This window comes from Anomaloglossus baeobatrachus, chromosome 2, assembly GCF_048569485.1.
Source record: "Anomaloglossus baeobatrachus isolate aAnoBae1 chromosome 2, aAnoBae1.hap1, whole genome shotgun sequence".
Lineage (NCBI taxonomy): Eukaryota > Metazoa > Chordata > Amphibia > Anura > Aromobatidae > Anomaloglossus > Anomaloglossus baeobatrachus.
The window spans coordinates 719346368-719361689 of record NC_134354.1 but is presented as its reverse complement, the minus strand read 5'-3'; the positions used below and the strand labels follow the sequence as shown (position 1 = coordinate 719361689).

At 46.7% G+C, this 15322-nt stretch overlaps 1 protein-coding gene across 1 annotated transcript in view; it reads left to right on the top strand.

Moving 5' to 3' along the window:
- The window catches only part of PDS5B (PDS5 cohesin associated factor B), a 316943-nt gene that overhangs the window by 253005 nt on the left and 48616 nt on the right, over nt 1-15322 (top strand). Inside the window, exons 27-29 of the mRNA XM_075337338.1 lie at nt 5507-5639; nt 5725-5844; nt 14011-14073. Of these exons, the coding sequence (XP_075193453.1) occupies nt 5507-5639; nt 5725-5844; nt 14011-14073 (316 nt within the window). The remainder of the gene's footprint in view (nt 1-5506; nt 5640-5724; nt 5845-14010; nt 14074-15322) is intronic.

The following is a 15322-nucleotide window of genomic DNA, read 5'->3' as shown; positions in this document are numbered from 1 at the left end:
CACACTAGGAGCAAGGCTGCAAGGCTGTACTCAATATGCACTGCATGTAAGCTCGTACTGCCTGAACCGAGCACATATCCTCATTGTGATGCCTGCTCTAACATGGTGGTGCCTCAGCCTGGAGTCTCCCCAGTGGTCCCTCCGGCTGCTCCGGCCCCGGTGGCTGAACCCCCGGCTTGGGTAGAAGTGTTTTCTAAATCTATCTCCCAGTCCTTCGCCGACTCCATGGGACAGCTGTCCCGGACTCTGCTAACCTTGCATCAGCCCCCTTTTCACGGCGCCTCTGCTGCTTCGGCTCGCTCTGCAGAGCTCACAGAGGATTCTTCATCTGCTCCCAGACCCCGTCCTCCTAAGAGGAGACGCAGGGATCCCTCTCCTTCCTCGTCCCGCGGCTCCGATTCACGAGCAGACCCGCAGGACGAGGAGGATATCTTTACTGGGGGCTCGGACGCTACCTCCATGTGCCCCATTGATCTGACCGAGGGTGATGCAGATGTGAGTGATTTGATTGCGTCCATTAATTCTGTACTGGACCTATCCGCCAGCATCAGAGGAGCAACCCTCTCTGGCAGAAAAGCACCAGTTTACCTTGCCTAAGAGAACAAGGAGTGTGTTCTTTAACCACTCCAGTTTTCAATCCACTGTGTCCAAGCCCAGAGCCTGTCCTGACAAACGCTTCCCAAAGCGTGGTTCTGACGACCGTTATCCTTTTCCACCACAGGTGGTCAAGGAGTGGGCTTACTCTCCAAAGGTAGATCCTACGGTGTCTAGACTCTCAGCCCGGACAGTTGTATCTGTGGCTGATGGCACCTCACTTAAGGATCCCACTGACCGCCAGGTTGACCTCCTGGCCGAGTCTGTCTATGAGGCGGCAGGGGCCTCGTTCTCCCCATCCTTTGCAGCAGTGTGGGCTCTCAAAGCCATCTCTGCTTCCCTAGAGGAGATGCATTCCCTCACTAGGGACTCTATGCCTGAATTGGTTGCCTTAACTTCCCAGGCTTCAGCCTTTTCAGCCTACGCCATGTCTGCCATGCTGGAGGCCTCTCACCGCACTGCGGTGGCCTCCGCCAATTCCCTCGCTATCCGCAGGATCTTGTGGCTTCGACAGTGGAGGGCAGATGCTTCCTCAAAGAAGTACCTTGCTGGGCTCCCATTTGCTGGGTCCAGGCTGTTCGGTGAACAACTGGATGAAATAATTAAGGAGGCTACTGGCGGGAAGAGTACTTCCTTGCCACAGACTAAAACCAGGAAACCTGTCCAGGGCAGGAACCAGTCGAGGTTTCGTTCCTTTCGTTCCTCTAACTGGTCGTCCTCTAAGCCCTCGGCCTCGTCCACTAACTCAGCCAAGGGCCAGAAGCCCAACTGGCGCAAGAAGCCGCGTCCACAAAAGTCCGCAGGAGTTGCTGCCACCAAGGCAGCCTCCACTTGACTATCTGGCCGAGCCAGCAACGTCCTTGGTCGGTGGCAGGCTCTCCCACTTTGGCGACGTGTGGTTTCAACACGTCTCCGATCAGTGGGTGCGGGATTTCATCTCCCACGGCTACAGGATAGAGTTCTCTTCCAGCCCGCCAAACAGATTTTTTCTGTCAACTCCCCCCTGCTCCAAGGCCGCTGCCTTCTCTCAGGCCGTGGCATCCTTGCAGGCCAGCGGAGTGATTGTACCGGTTCCCGCCAGGGAACGGTTCAGAGGTTTTTACTCAAATCTCTTCCTAGTCCCCAAAAAGGACGGTTCCTTCCGGCCCATCCTGGATCTCAAGCTTCTCAACAAGCATGTTCAGGTGCGGCACTTTCGCATGGAGTCTCTGCGATCAGTCATTGCCTCAATGACCCAAGGAGATTTCCTGGCATCCATCGACATCAGAGATGCCTATCTGCATGTGCCAATTGCAGTTTCACACCAGCGTTGGCTACGTTTTGCAATCGGAGAGGAACATTTCCAATTCGTGGCTCTCCCCTTCGGGTTAGCCACGGCCCCTCGAGTATTTACCAAGGTCATGGCAGCAGTGGTTGCGGTTCTGCACCTCCAGGGGTTGGCAGTGATTCCTTACCTGGACGACCTTCTTGTCAAGGCTTCATCCAGCGCAGACTGTCAGCGGAGTGTCTCGCTCACTCTCGCCACTCTTGTTCAATTCGGGTGGCTTGTCAATCTGCCCAAGTCCACTTTGACCCCGACCCAAGAACTCACGTACCTAGGGATGCAATTCGAGACTCTGCCGGCACTTGTCAAGCTGCCCTTAGTCAAACAGCAGTCCCTCCATCTGGCGGTGCGCTCTCTGAGGCCCCGCCGTCATTCCATCAGGCACCTCATGCAGGTGCTGGGTCAGATGGTGGCGTCAATGGAAGCGGTTCCCTTTGCCCAGTTCCATCTGCGTCCTCTGCAGCTGGACATTCTCCGCTATTGGGACAAGCGGACTTCTTCCCTGCACAGGTTGATGGCTCTGTCGCCACAGACCAGGAGCTCTCTTCAGTGGTGGCTTCGGCCCCTCTCTCTGTCTCAGGGACGCTCCTTCCTGGCATCCTCACCACGGATGCCAGTCTATCCGGCTGGGGAGCAGTATTTCTCCACCACCGAGCACAGGGCACTTGGACTCCGTCCGAATCAGCGCTCTCGATCAATGTGCTGGAAATCAGAGCTGTGCTCTTAGCTCTCGTAGCCTTTCACCACCTGTTGGCGGGCAAGCACATTCGAGTCCAGTCAGACAACGCGACAGCAGTTGCCTACATCAATCACCAGGGCGGGACTCGCTGCCGCCTGGCAATGTTGGAGGTTCAACGCATCCTTCAGTGGACGGAGGACTCCAAGTCCACCATATCCGCAGTCCACATCCCAGGCGTAGAAAACTGGGAGGCAGATTATCTCAGCCGGCAAACCGTGGACAACGGCGAGTGGGCTCTGCATCCGGCAGTGTTCCGGTCGATCTGCCGCAAGTGGGGAACTCCGGAAGTGAATCTAATGGCATCCCGGCACAACAACAACAAGGTCCCGGTTTACGTGGCTCGCTCCCACGATCCTCAGGCCTTTGCAGCGGACGCGCTGGTTCAGGATTGGTCCCAGTTCCGTCTGTCTTACGTGTTTCCCCCTCTAGTTCTCTTGCCCAGAGTCCTGCGCAAGATCAGAATGGAGGGCCGTCGGGTCATACTCATTGCTCCAGACTGGCCCAGGCGAGCTTGGTACCCAGACCTGCTCCGTCTGTCCGTAGAGGTGCCGTGGCATCTCCCGGACCGTCCAGACCTTCTCTCACAAGGTCCGTTTTTCCGCCAGAATTCTGCAGCTCTCAGATTGACGGCGTGGCTCTTGAGTCCTGGATCCTGACGGCTTCCGGCATTCCTCCCGAAGTCATCTCCACTATGACTCAGGCTCGGAAGTCTTCCTCGGCCAAAATTTACCACAGGACTTGGAGAATTTTCCTGTCCTGGTGTCGTTCTTCCGGCCATGCCCCTTGGCCTTTTTCCCTGCCGACCCTTCTGTCTTTCCTGCAGTCTGGTCTGCAGCTAGGACTATCCCTCAATTCCCTCAAGGGACAGGTCTCGGCTCTGTCAGTGTTGTTCCAGCGGCGTATCGCCCGGCTGGCTCAGGTGCGCACATTCATGCAGGGCGCATCTCACATCATTCCGCCTTACCGGCGGCCTCTGGATCTCTGGGACCTTAATCTGGTTCTCACGGCCTTGCAGAAACCCCCTTTTGAGCCACTTGGGGAGGTTTCTTTGTCTCGTCTTTCACAGAAAGTGGTCTTTCTAGTGGCCAGAACTTCCCTCAGGAGAGTCTCTGATTTGGCTGCGCTCTCCTCGGAGTCACCTTTTTTGGTTTTTCACCAAGACAAGGTGGTTCTTCGTCCGTCTCCGGACTTTTTTTCCTAAGGTGGTATCTCCTTTCCACCTTAACCAGGATATTTCCCTGCCTTCCTTTTGTCCGGCTCCTGTTCATCGCTTTGAAAAAGCGTTGCATACTCTGGATCTGGTGCGGGCGCTCCGGATCTATGTGTCTCGCACCGCTGCTCTTAGGCGGTGCACCTCTCTCTTTGTGCTGACCACTGGTCAGCATAAGGGCCTCTCGGCTTCTAAGCCGACCCTAGCTCGCTGGATTAGGTCGGCCATTTCCGATGCCTACCAGTCTACTCAAGTGCCTCCCCCGCCGGGGATCAAGGCACACTCGACCAGAGCTGTCGGTGCCTCTTGGGCTTTCAGGCACCAGGCTATGGCTCAGCAGGTCGGTCAGGCTGCCACTTGGTCCAGTCTGCATACCTTTTCGAAGCACTACCAAGTGCATGCTCATGCTTCGGCAGATGCGAGCTTGGGCAGGCGCATCCTTCAGGCGGCTGTCGCCCATTTGTGAAGTTAGGTTTCGCCTACTTCTCAGTTTTCTGTTTATTCCCACCCATGGACTGCTTTGGAACGTCCCATGGTCTGGGTCTCCCATAAGGAACGATGAAGAAAAAGAGAATTTTGTTTACCGTAAATTCTTTTTCTTATAGTTCCGACATGGGAGACCCAGCACCCTCCCTGTTGCCTGTTGGCAGTTTTCTTGTTCCGTGTGTTTTCACCGGCTGTTGTTGTAGACAGAGGTTCCGGTTGTTCCGGGTTTTGCTCTATCTCTACTTGTGGGTGGATGTCCTCCTTCAGCTTTTGCACTAAACTGGCTATATTTGGTTATCCAGGGGGTGTATATGCTAGGAGGGAGGAGCTACACTTTTTAGTGTAGTACTTTGTGTGTCCTCCGAAGGCAGAAGCTATACACCCATGGTCTTGGTCTCCCATGTCGGAACTATAAGAAAAAGAATTTACGGTAAGTAAACAAAATTCTCTTTTTTTTTTTATATGTTCAGCACTTTTCAATACACTTCTGGCTTTGAAACTTCTTTGTGAAACTATCACATTTGATTCCCTTAATGGGGTTGTCCAGGCTTGGTGCTCAAGTCTGCAGTGACTGCACTTTACATGACTGCAGACTTGTCAATCCTTACAGTGCGCAGTGTGCATACTGGGGGCAAGCGGTCACGTGACCGCAAGTATGCAATTTGCATACTTCCTACCACATTCGGACAAGACGTGTCCATCCTTGCTCAATTCTCTTGGCTTAAGGGAGTCTGCACATTTCTAGTTGGCATGTGTATGGCAATCACATACTTGCGGTCACGTGCCTCCCACTCCCAACACCAGTACCAGAGAATCCTGACCATGTGCAGTGTGCACATTGAGTTTTCACAAGTCTGCAGTCATATACAATGACTGCTGTAAAGCTTGGAACCCCTTTTAAGGCTTTCCATTGGATGCTTTAATTCGCATGAAAACTAGTGATGACTCTTGGCACCTCCGCCGACTACTCTTCCATCAGTGATTTGGGTCTCTCAGTGGTCATTTGTATCTGACTATTCAAATGTGAGCTTATTGGATATATTTCTAAAATCAATATTAAGTTTGTACAGGGTTTTTTTTTGGGGGGGGGTTTTTGTTACGTGCTGACTTTTGATTGGTTCCCTAATGCATCCATGTGTTTCACATTGAACAGGTGTCTTTGGTTCATCCTGGAGATCTTGATGTCAAAAAATGAAAATAACAGCCACGCTTTCATAAGGAAAATGGTGGAAAACATAAAGCAGACAAAAGACGCGCAAGCTCCGGATGACCCCAAAATGAACGAAGTACACAGACATTTCATTAAATATTGATAAACGATATGAAATGACACAACCATTGACAAGACTTTTTTTTTTTTTTTCTTTGCAGAAACTATATACAGTTTGTGATGTGGCAATGAACATAATTATTTCTAAGAGTACAACTTATAGTTTAGAATCTCCTAAAGATCCAGTGTTACCAGCGCGTTATTTTACACAACCAGACAAGGTATGTTCTGAAAAACTCTTATTCATGGTTAATAAGGATCTATTCCTTTTTACAGTGGAACCTTGGCTTACGAGAACAATCCGTTCTGGGAGTGTGCTTGTAAACAAAGTTACTCCTCTAGCAAAGCAAAATTTCCCATAGGAACTAATGCAGCTCAGACAATTTGTTCCACAACTTGTTCAATGTCCCATCCTGGTCCCCTATTGTGCCATTCCACACACACACACACACACACACATATTATGCTCACGTTGCCTTCCGTTCCCTCGCCGGCTAGTTCGCTGGTACAGGATGTATATCGGGTAACCATCACGACCGATGCCGGAGCTTCCGCTGCCAGAGCGCTGAAATCAAAGGCAGGAGCTGCTTGCCTCTGATTGTTCAGCGCACTGCCTTTGAGTAGCGGCTGACAGCGGACGTTCCGGTATCGGTTGCGATGGTTACCCGATATACATCCTGTACCGGCGAACTATAAGAACCATGAGGCCGGTGAGGGAACGGAAGGTAAGGAGCATAATATGTGCATGTTTGTGTGGACTGCAAGAGCGGGTCAGAGTGCGGTTAAAGTACGGAATCGGATGTGTGTGCGGTGAGTATTTGCTCGTAAACCGAGTTACAAATTTACAGCAAGCTTTGCTCATATAGCGAAATACTCGCACACCAAGTTACTCGTAAACCGAAGTTCCAGTGTATATATATATATTTTTTTTTTGCATAACAATTGTAGATACATTGAGATATATATATATATATATATATATATATATATATATATATATATATATATATATATATATATATATATATATATATATATATATATATATATGAAACATTCAGCACCACATGGGCGCTTCCCATCAACCAAAAGAAGACCAAAGTCATGGTGTTTCAGAAGAGGAACCAGAACAAAATAAACACTCCCTCCTTCACATTAAATGGCTCCACGCTGGAGAACACCAGCAGCTATACCTACCTCGGTCTGGAGCTAAGCAATAACGGGAGCCTCAAGCAAGCAGCAGAAGCCCTGAAAGGAAAGCATGCAGAACCTTCTATGCCATCAGAAGACAACTGTACCACCTCAAATCACCTGTGAGAGTCTGGCTCAAGATATTTGACAGCGTCATCACCCCTATACTGTTATATGGCAGCGAGGTATGGGGCCCAGTGACCTACCCAGACCACACAAAGTGGGATTCAAGCCCTACCGAAGTCTTCCACATGGAGTTCTGTAAATATCTCCTCCAAGTCCATCGCAGCACCTCAAACATAGCCTGTCGGGCAGAGCTGGGCCGATTCCCCTTATGGTTCACTATACACAAGAGGGCGCTATCACACCAGGCGCACATACAGAACAGCAACCCCAGCTCCTACCATCATAAAGCCCTGCTGAGCCGGAGCCCAGGGCAAGCCAAGAACTGCGGCAGCCAAAGTCAGCAACACACCCTGACAAAAGCCCAAATAAAAGAGATCTCTGAGAGCTGCAAGATGCAATACATAGAGGACTGGAAGAGTGAATTAGAGAACTCCCAGAAACTCGGCATCTACCGGTCACTGCAGAGGGACTACACTCTGGCCCCATATCTGGAAAGGTTACGCCACCCCAAAGACAGGCAGACCCTGAGCCTGTACAGACTGAGTGCCCACAGCCTAGAGGTGGAAACAGGGCGGCACCGACAAACATACAAGCCGCGGGAGAACAGACTGTGCCAGCACTGCCAGCAGGGGGCTCTGGAGGACGAGACGCATTTCCTACTGCACTGTGACAAATACTCAGCAGTGAGGGCCTCCCACTTCCAGAAATTTACCACCCATACCCCGGACTTTCCATCCATGGACGAGGACATGAAACTCCGCTTCCTACTGGGGGAAGAGGAATCAATGGTGGAGATCGCCGCCCAATATGTCACCACATGTCATAAGCTGAGGGGAATCTAAGACCCCTAAATGGACTTTCAGAGCCCAAATTGTGCCCCAAACTCCCCATAACCCTGATCCCCTCCCACCACACTTACTGTATTTCTCCTGCTTTGGCAACACTAATTGTATTTTGGTCCTGCCAATAAAGCATATTTGAATTTGAATTATAGAGAGAGATAGATATAGAGAGAGAGAGAGAGAGAGAGATATAGATAGAGAGATATAGATAGAGAGATATAGAGAGAGAGATATAGAGAGAGAGATATAGAGAGAGAGAGAGAGATAAATAGATATAGAGAGAGATAGAGAGAGAGGGGAGAGAGAGAGAGATATATATATATATGCTCTGTCAGCTGTAGGGCAACAAAGTCTGTTTAGCTTGCCCCTGGGTGGTAGGTGGCAGAATTAATTTTTTCCTTTTTTTCCTATCCATGTAGTTTGGGGACACAGTTTCTTCGAAGTAATGTTTCAGGCTACTGCTTGATCAATCAGGTTTAAGTGCTAGCATCTTGTTCTGATCTAATTGTTTTGACTGACTTCATAAAACTGCTAAAAGTGAAGGCTTATTCTTCTGCTTGTATCAAGCCCTTTTAATCACGTCACAAAGCTCTCTATAGGCCACAGAAAATAATCTTATATTCCCTAACTTTACTGATTGTGGCTCATCCAGGCTGTTTTTTTCCCCAGATATTTCACTGTTTCCTCTCTGAGAATGATTATTTCATCTCTTCCACAGGAGAGTGATAGTGGATGTTTTCAATCGTGTCTATCCTCCTCCTGGTCTTAGTTCTTGTCCTTGGCATCTGATCAAGCCAACTTAAATTGCTGTCCTCCCTTTTTCAATTGTCAGTTTCACAGGCTGTCACAGGGATTCAAGCTTACATCACGGTGTACTTCATCTATTTCCATTCCTGGCTTCACATCAGTGTATTCCAGTCTGCTAATCTATGAATCTTCAAATAAACCTTACTGACTGCAGCTGAACATCAGCAACCTAAATAATTCACCACCGTTCAGACCAGAAATGTTTTTCCTTCCCTTCGTCCACCCTGCACCCCATTTTTATTTTATGTATCATCCTAATACTTGTCAAATTTAAATGTTGAAGAATTTTGGACCTTAGGAATATTCTACTGAAGTAAAGAGTGGTTCTATGTCAGGCAGAGGTGGTGGCTTCCTGCAAGGCTAGACCTTGCCCCACACTATGGTCAGTCACTTCTATCCTGAGCCCTAAATACTCTAGCAGTGGCACTGGGTGTTTGCCTGAATAATGGTATGGTTTTTATCTTCGCTGTTTCTACATGTCAAGCAGAATTTCTCTTCATGCTTTTCCTCACTATGGATTTAACTTTTTAGGCACATATCCTACCAAGTTAAACTTAGTAACACCTTTTGGCATCCCTTTTTTATGGGAAATTATCTTCTAGGTTCAGCCGATCCAAAGTCTCTAAATTCTCATTAGTACCATGGCTGTAATAGTAATAATAATAATAATCTTTATTTCTATAGCGCCAACATATTCCGCAGCACTTTACAATTCAGGAGGATCATATACAAACAAGTAACAGTTATAGAAATACAATATTTAGAGGGAAAAACGACAACCCTGCTCGTGAGAGCTTACAATCTATAATGAGATGGGGGGAGGGGCAAGGTACAAGTGCTTATTTACAATGACAATCCAGCCATCTCAAGAAAATGGGGGATAGATAATAGCTTACTGGACCAGTTGGCCAGAACCTTGAGATGCATTTGGGTGCCGTGGAGTTTGACGTGGGGTTATGTTCTGAGAAGTTGTGGAGGGATTAAGTGAATTTAGTTTGTCTAGGGAGTGTGATAGGCCACCCTAAAAAGATGCATTTTTAGGGTGTGTCTGAAGCTGAGTAAGTTGTGATTCGTCCTAACTTCTTGGGGTAGAGCGTTCCAGAGGATTGGTGGAGCTCGGAAGAAGTCTTTGATCCGGAAGTGGGAGGTTCGAATTAGTGCGGACGTTAGTCGAAAGTCCTTTGCAGAGCGTAGAGAATGGGTGGGATGATAGAGAGGAGGGTGGAGATGTAGGGGGGGTGCCGCACTGTGGAGAGCTTTGTGGGTGAGAACAAGCAGTATGAATTGGATCCTGTGATATATGGGCAGCTAGTGCAATGACTGACACAGAGCAGGAGGCATCCGAGTAGTGGTTAGCCAGATAGGTGACCCTGGCTGCTGCATTAAGGATGGACTGTAGAGGAGAGAGTCTAGTTAGGGGGAGACTAATAGAGAGTTACAGTCGTCAAGGCGAGAGTGGATCAGGGCCATGGTGAGGGTTTTTGTTTTTGTAATGCCGCCATACTAGAATAAATGTTGTTCTTTTCTGGACAAGGCAGCTGAACACTCCAAAAAGCCATCATCCTCCTCAATTCACAAGGGAGCTAAACACTCCAAAGCCATCATCCTCCTCGATTTACAACAGAGCCAAACAATCCAAAAAAACATGAATCCTCCTTGATTCACAAGGGACACAAACACTGCAAAAAGCCATCATCCTCCTCAATTCAGCATAAAATAAAAGTCCTTTCATGCTGGTGTGAATGAAGACAACTCAATCATGTCCTATGCCTGGTGAACAGTTCAGTACATATTTTTATGCAGGGAGTGGTCCCCTTACATCAGCCTATATCTTCACAAGACCTTAAACTTGTCCTCAATTCATCGCTTTACTTTGTGGTATTCACCAGGATAAGAATGTTCTTTCCTGGATTTTTTAGCCTTTCATAGGCAAAGGCTTTTTCGCTCTTCTTCTGTTTCATCCCTCCACAGTGGGTCCAGTCTGACATGCTTGTCCTAAAGACCTCAGGGTGTTCAGCTTTCTTGCAGTCTGTAGCAAATTCCAGTAAAGCACAAGTCATTGTGGGATCATCTTGAATTGAAACTTGTGCTGTTCAAGTCTTCACAGATATTGGCCAACCCTGCTTGAGGATCCAGCTCACCGCTAGCTGACGTGACCGCTGCCCAGACTCTGATGTCAGCCCTGCCCCAGCCGCAATACAAACAATGAGGAAGATAATCCAGCTGGGTGCAAACGGTTTTCTTTATTCGTGCATGAGAGGATAGTGCACAACAAACGTTTATTGTGCACTATCCTCTCATGCACGAATAAAGAAACCGTTTGCACCCAGCTGGATTATCTTCCTCATTATTGGCCAACCCTGTTCAGGGATCCTTAGAGTGCATATCCTGCAATTCCTCTATTGATCGCATGACTCGGGGACATCTATGCTCGTGTCTTTTTTTTTTTTCCTTCCACCTCTAGAGACTACTTTTGAGCATCTCATAGTCTGTGTACTACAATGACGTGGAAAAGTTACATTTTTTTTTTTTTTTAACTGCAAAATTTTTCTTGTCTTATTCATTGGGGGACATAACCTCTTCCTAATTCTTTTTATATGTATAAGGTGCTTTATCCACTCTCGAAGTGTTATTCCCAGTGGATCTCAGATATTCTGTAGATAATTATTTGTGGACAGTGCCTAACTATACCTGTAGGAGGGGGTATAGTTAATGGAAATCAAACACTTAAAGGAAAGCTGTCTTCAGAAAATTTACTCTTTCTAGCCAGTTTTTTGTGTTCTAGTCATTACTAAGACACACACAAACACATTGGTCTCAGAGGACTGCTAACTCATTCTTCAGCTGGTAATAAAGTGAAAAACAGAAGATATTGGAGGCAGTCAATGCAAAATTAAACCCAATTGCAAAAAAAATAAAATGTTTTGTTTTTTTTTAGCTCCAATTACATGCACTTAAGTAAAAAAAAAAAAAAAGTCCCCTAAAGTGGACATCGTTATCTTGGCTTATAAAAAAAATTGTTAAAAGGAGCAAAGGGATGAATAAATACATTTTACGATTCCCCCAGAAGTATTTTTAATAAATTCTCTTTAAAAAGGTTGTCTGGTGTAAATGCATAAATCTGCAGTCACTCTGAGACTCATGAATCCTCACATAGCACACTGTGCTCTGTGAGAATTCACCGGTTTCAGAGTCGGGAACAGTGGTCACGTGGCTGCGGGGACTTGATATGCATAATTTATGGCCAGAATCCGACTAGAGGGCAGAGGCCTCGCTCAACGCAAGTGTATAGAGCAAGTATGCCACCCCCTAGTTGATCTGTCCGGGAGTGTGCATATTACGTGCTCGCAGCCACGTAACCACCGTTCCAGACTCTAAAACCGGCGAATTCTCACAGCGCACAGTGTGCACTCTGAGGATTCATAAGTCTGCAGTCACTTAGAATGACACATAGTGTCTGCAGACTTATGGATTTAGACTGGACAACCCCTTTTAAGAAGACGTGATTTTGCATTTTTTCAACCTTTCTGACAAATTAATTTATTTTTTATGTATCAAGTTCGGTAACTGGTCTTGGCAAATCTCCTGTGTTAATTTGTTTGCAGCTCCTATGCAGACAACTAGCAAAACATGTGCAGTCTTGTCATATGCCATCTCCCCCTTTTTGTTTTCAGTCCTACAGTTGAAATATAGGGGTGAATGAATCAATAGTGATAAAGGGGTTTCCCCACAAAGAAAGTTCATCTTAATCACTAGATCTTGGAATGCTAATAATAACTTCCACAATTAGATGTGTTAAAAAAAATGTTCCTGTGCTGAGAATCTTATATATGTGTCCCTGCTGTGTACTGTGTAATGTCCGTGTCTGACCGTACAGGAACATGGTCTGATCATACCACATCTCCTGGAGAGGGGAGGAGGTAAAGGAGAATACAGACAGGACATCATTATTTACCCCCTACCTGTCTGATACTGTTTTTGAAACTCTTGCTTTGATGCACATGGTAACTTGCCATCTTCATTTTTCTTCTGCATGTGTATTTACACAGCATAATTGTTCATGAGATACTTGACCCATGATGTTCACAGTCTTAATCAATCCCTGTTATTTGTCTTCCAAAAGCCCCAAGTGTAAAAGAAAATGTATTCTTTTGCCGTCTGTCTCATTGGCTTGTGTCTGAATACAATCTTTTGGCCTATGACTTGGTGAATGGGGCCCATGGAAAAATTAAAAGGGTGGTTCACCCATATTTTTTATTGTCCAGATCGATAGGACAGGGTGCAAAGAAGAGCGACCAAGATTATTAGAGGAATGGGTGGGCTGCAATACGAAGACAGGTTATTAAACTTGGGGTTATTTAGTCTGGAAAAACGAAGGCTTAGGGGGGATCTAATCACAATGTATAAATATATGAGGGGACAGTACAGAGACCTTTCCAAAGATCTATTTACACCTAGGCCTGCGACTGGAACACGGGGGCATCCGCTACGTCTTGAGGAAAGAAGGTTTAATCATAATCACAGACGAGGATTCTTTACTGTACGAGCAGTGAGACTATGGAATTCTCTGCCGCATGATGTTGTAATGAGTGATTCACTACTAACATTTAAGCAGAGCCTGGATGCCTTTCTTGAAAAATTTAATATAACCAGTTATGTATATTGGATTTTATGACAGGGTATTGATCCAAGGAACTAGTCTGATTGCCGGATGTGGAGTCAGGAAGGAAATTTTTTTCCCCATTGGAACTTGTTTGCAACATTGGGGTTTTTTGCCTTCCTCTGGATCAACATGTTAGGCTACGGGTTGAACTAGATGGACTTAGAGTCTCCCTTCAACCTTAAAACTATGATACTATGATACTATGATATTATATTGAGAAACAATGTTTCTCTCAAATACCTTGTGTTGGCAATAGTGCCTGTGAGAGGCGATATTGCAGACCGCTGTTCCCGCTCCAGTGACGTCTCCGTCAAGTGCTGCACACATCACATCCGTGCATTCAGCTGTATTCTTCGCTGCAAGCAAGAGACGCGACGCGCTGTGCTGTGAGGGAGGAGGGAGGGGGAGCAGGGAGCAGATGGGCTGTGACAGCGGTGAAACACCGCTCACAGCTCAGTGATGGAGGAAGAATACAGCCGGCTGCACGGATGTGACGTGTGCAGCACTTGACAGGGACGTCACTGGAGCAGGAACATCGGTCTGCAATATCGCCTCTCACAGGCACTATTGCCAACACTAGGTATTTGAGAGAAAGATTGTTTCTCAATATAATATCGAACTAGACAATAAAAAATATAGGTGAACCACCCCTTTAACCTGTATGCTGGGAGCTTTTTGCTGTGTACTTAGCTTCGTAGAAATTGTTATAATGTATCTCTGTGCAAAAATCATATAATATATTTTTGGTTCTTCCGCAGAATTTTAGCAACACCAAAAATTATCTTCCTGCCGATATGAAATCATTTTTCACTCCTGGAAAGGTAAGATTGGTAATTGTGTAGTCATTGCATTGCTACATTATGATTGTGGTAATTCAGGCTGGCTCCTTTGTGTTGTCATCTGATGCTCCTGTCATTGGCCATAGCAGTGCTATAGTATTGTCTCTGTTGTGGCTTTATACACTGCATAGAAAAAGTTATAAAGATATTTGGCTTTTCAGTGAAATTTATGTAAAACGTTCACACTACAGTGATATTTTGTCATGACAGTAGGTAATTTAAGAAGAAGCAGCAATGGTGATTTCCTCATCTCAAACCATTTATTGAAACAAAAGCCAACAGCAGTGGTGGGTATAACCCTCCAAAATGTCAGTGTCCCAATAACTTATGTGGCCTTGAGCATCAATTACAGCTGACAATGACGTCTCCTGCTGATCACAAGTGGAGTTATTGTGTGCGGAGGTATCCCACTCTTCTTGAATTGCAGCCTTCAAGTCATTGAGGTTCTGTGATACAGAGTTACAGGCTCTACACGGCAACTCAGCTGATACCGTAGGTTTTCTATGCGATTTAGGTCTGGAGAAAGTGCAGGCCGCTCTATTTGAGGTCCCCCAGTCTCCAGCAGCCGTTCTCTAATGATGCGACCTTGATGAGTTGGAGCATTGTCGTCCATGAAGATGAAGTTAGGCCTGTGTTGTTCATACAGCGGCACAACGACTGGATTAATGTTATTCAAGTAGTATCGGCTTTTCACTGCACCATTCACAAAGTTTAGGGCCATTCTGTACTGACTGGACACATCGGTCCACACTATAACACCACCATCACGAAAGGCTTGTCTGGTGACTACAGTTGCTGATGAATAGCGCTCTCCTTGACGTTTCCAACATTGCAGGCGATCATCTTTTCTGATCAGTGTGAATAAACTTTCATCAGTGAACAGCACTGAGGCCCACTGGTCCCTCGTCCAGCATGACAATGATGCCTGTGCCTGGTGGTGATGTCAGATACCCATGCAGGTTGTCTAGTACACAGACTGACATAAACTGTTTTGTATGGTCTGACATGACACTTGGGTACCTGTTACCTCCCTTAAATGTGCCTGGAGTTGTGTAGCATCAATCATCCGATTCTGAAGGGCATTGTTCACACTGAAGCGTCTTCAGTACAGTATGTGGCCTAATGATTTCAACTTATATGCCTTTCTGTGACTTTTCCAGTCTCTTTGTATCTCTGTTGCAACCTACTGATAACACTCTGTGACCACTTGGTCTGAGAATATCCTGCTTGA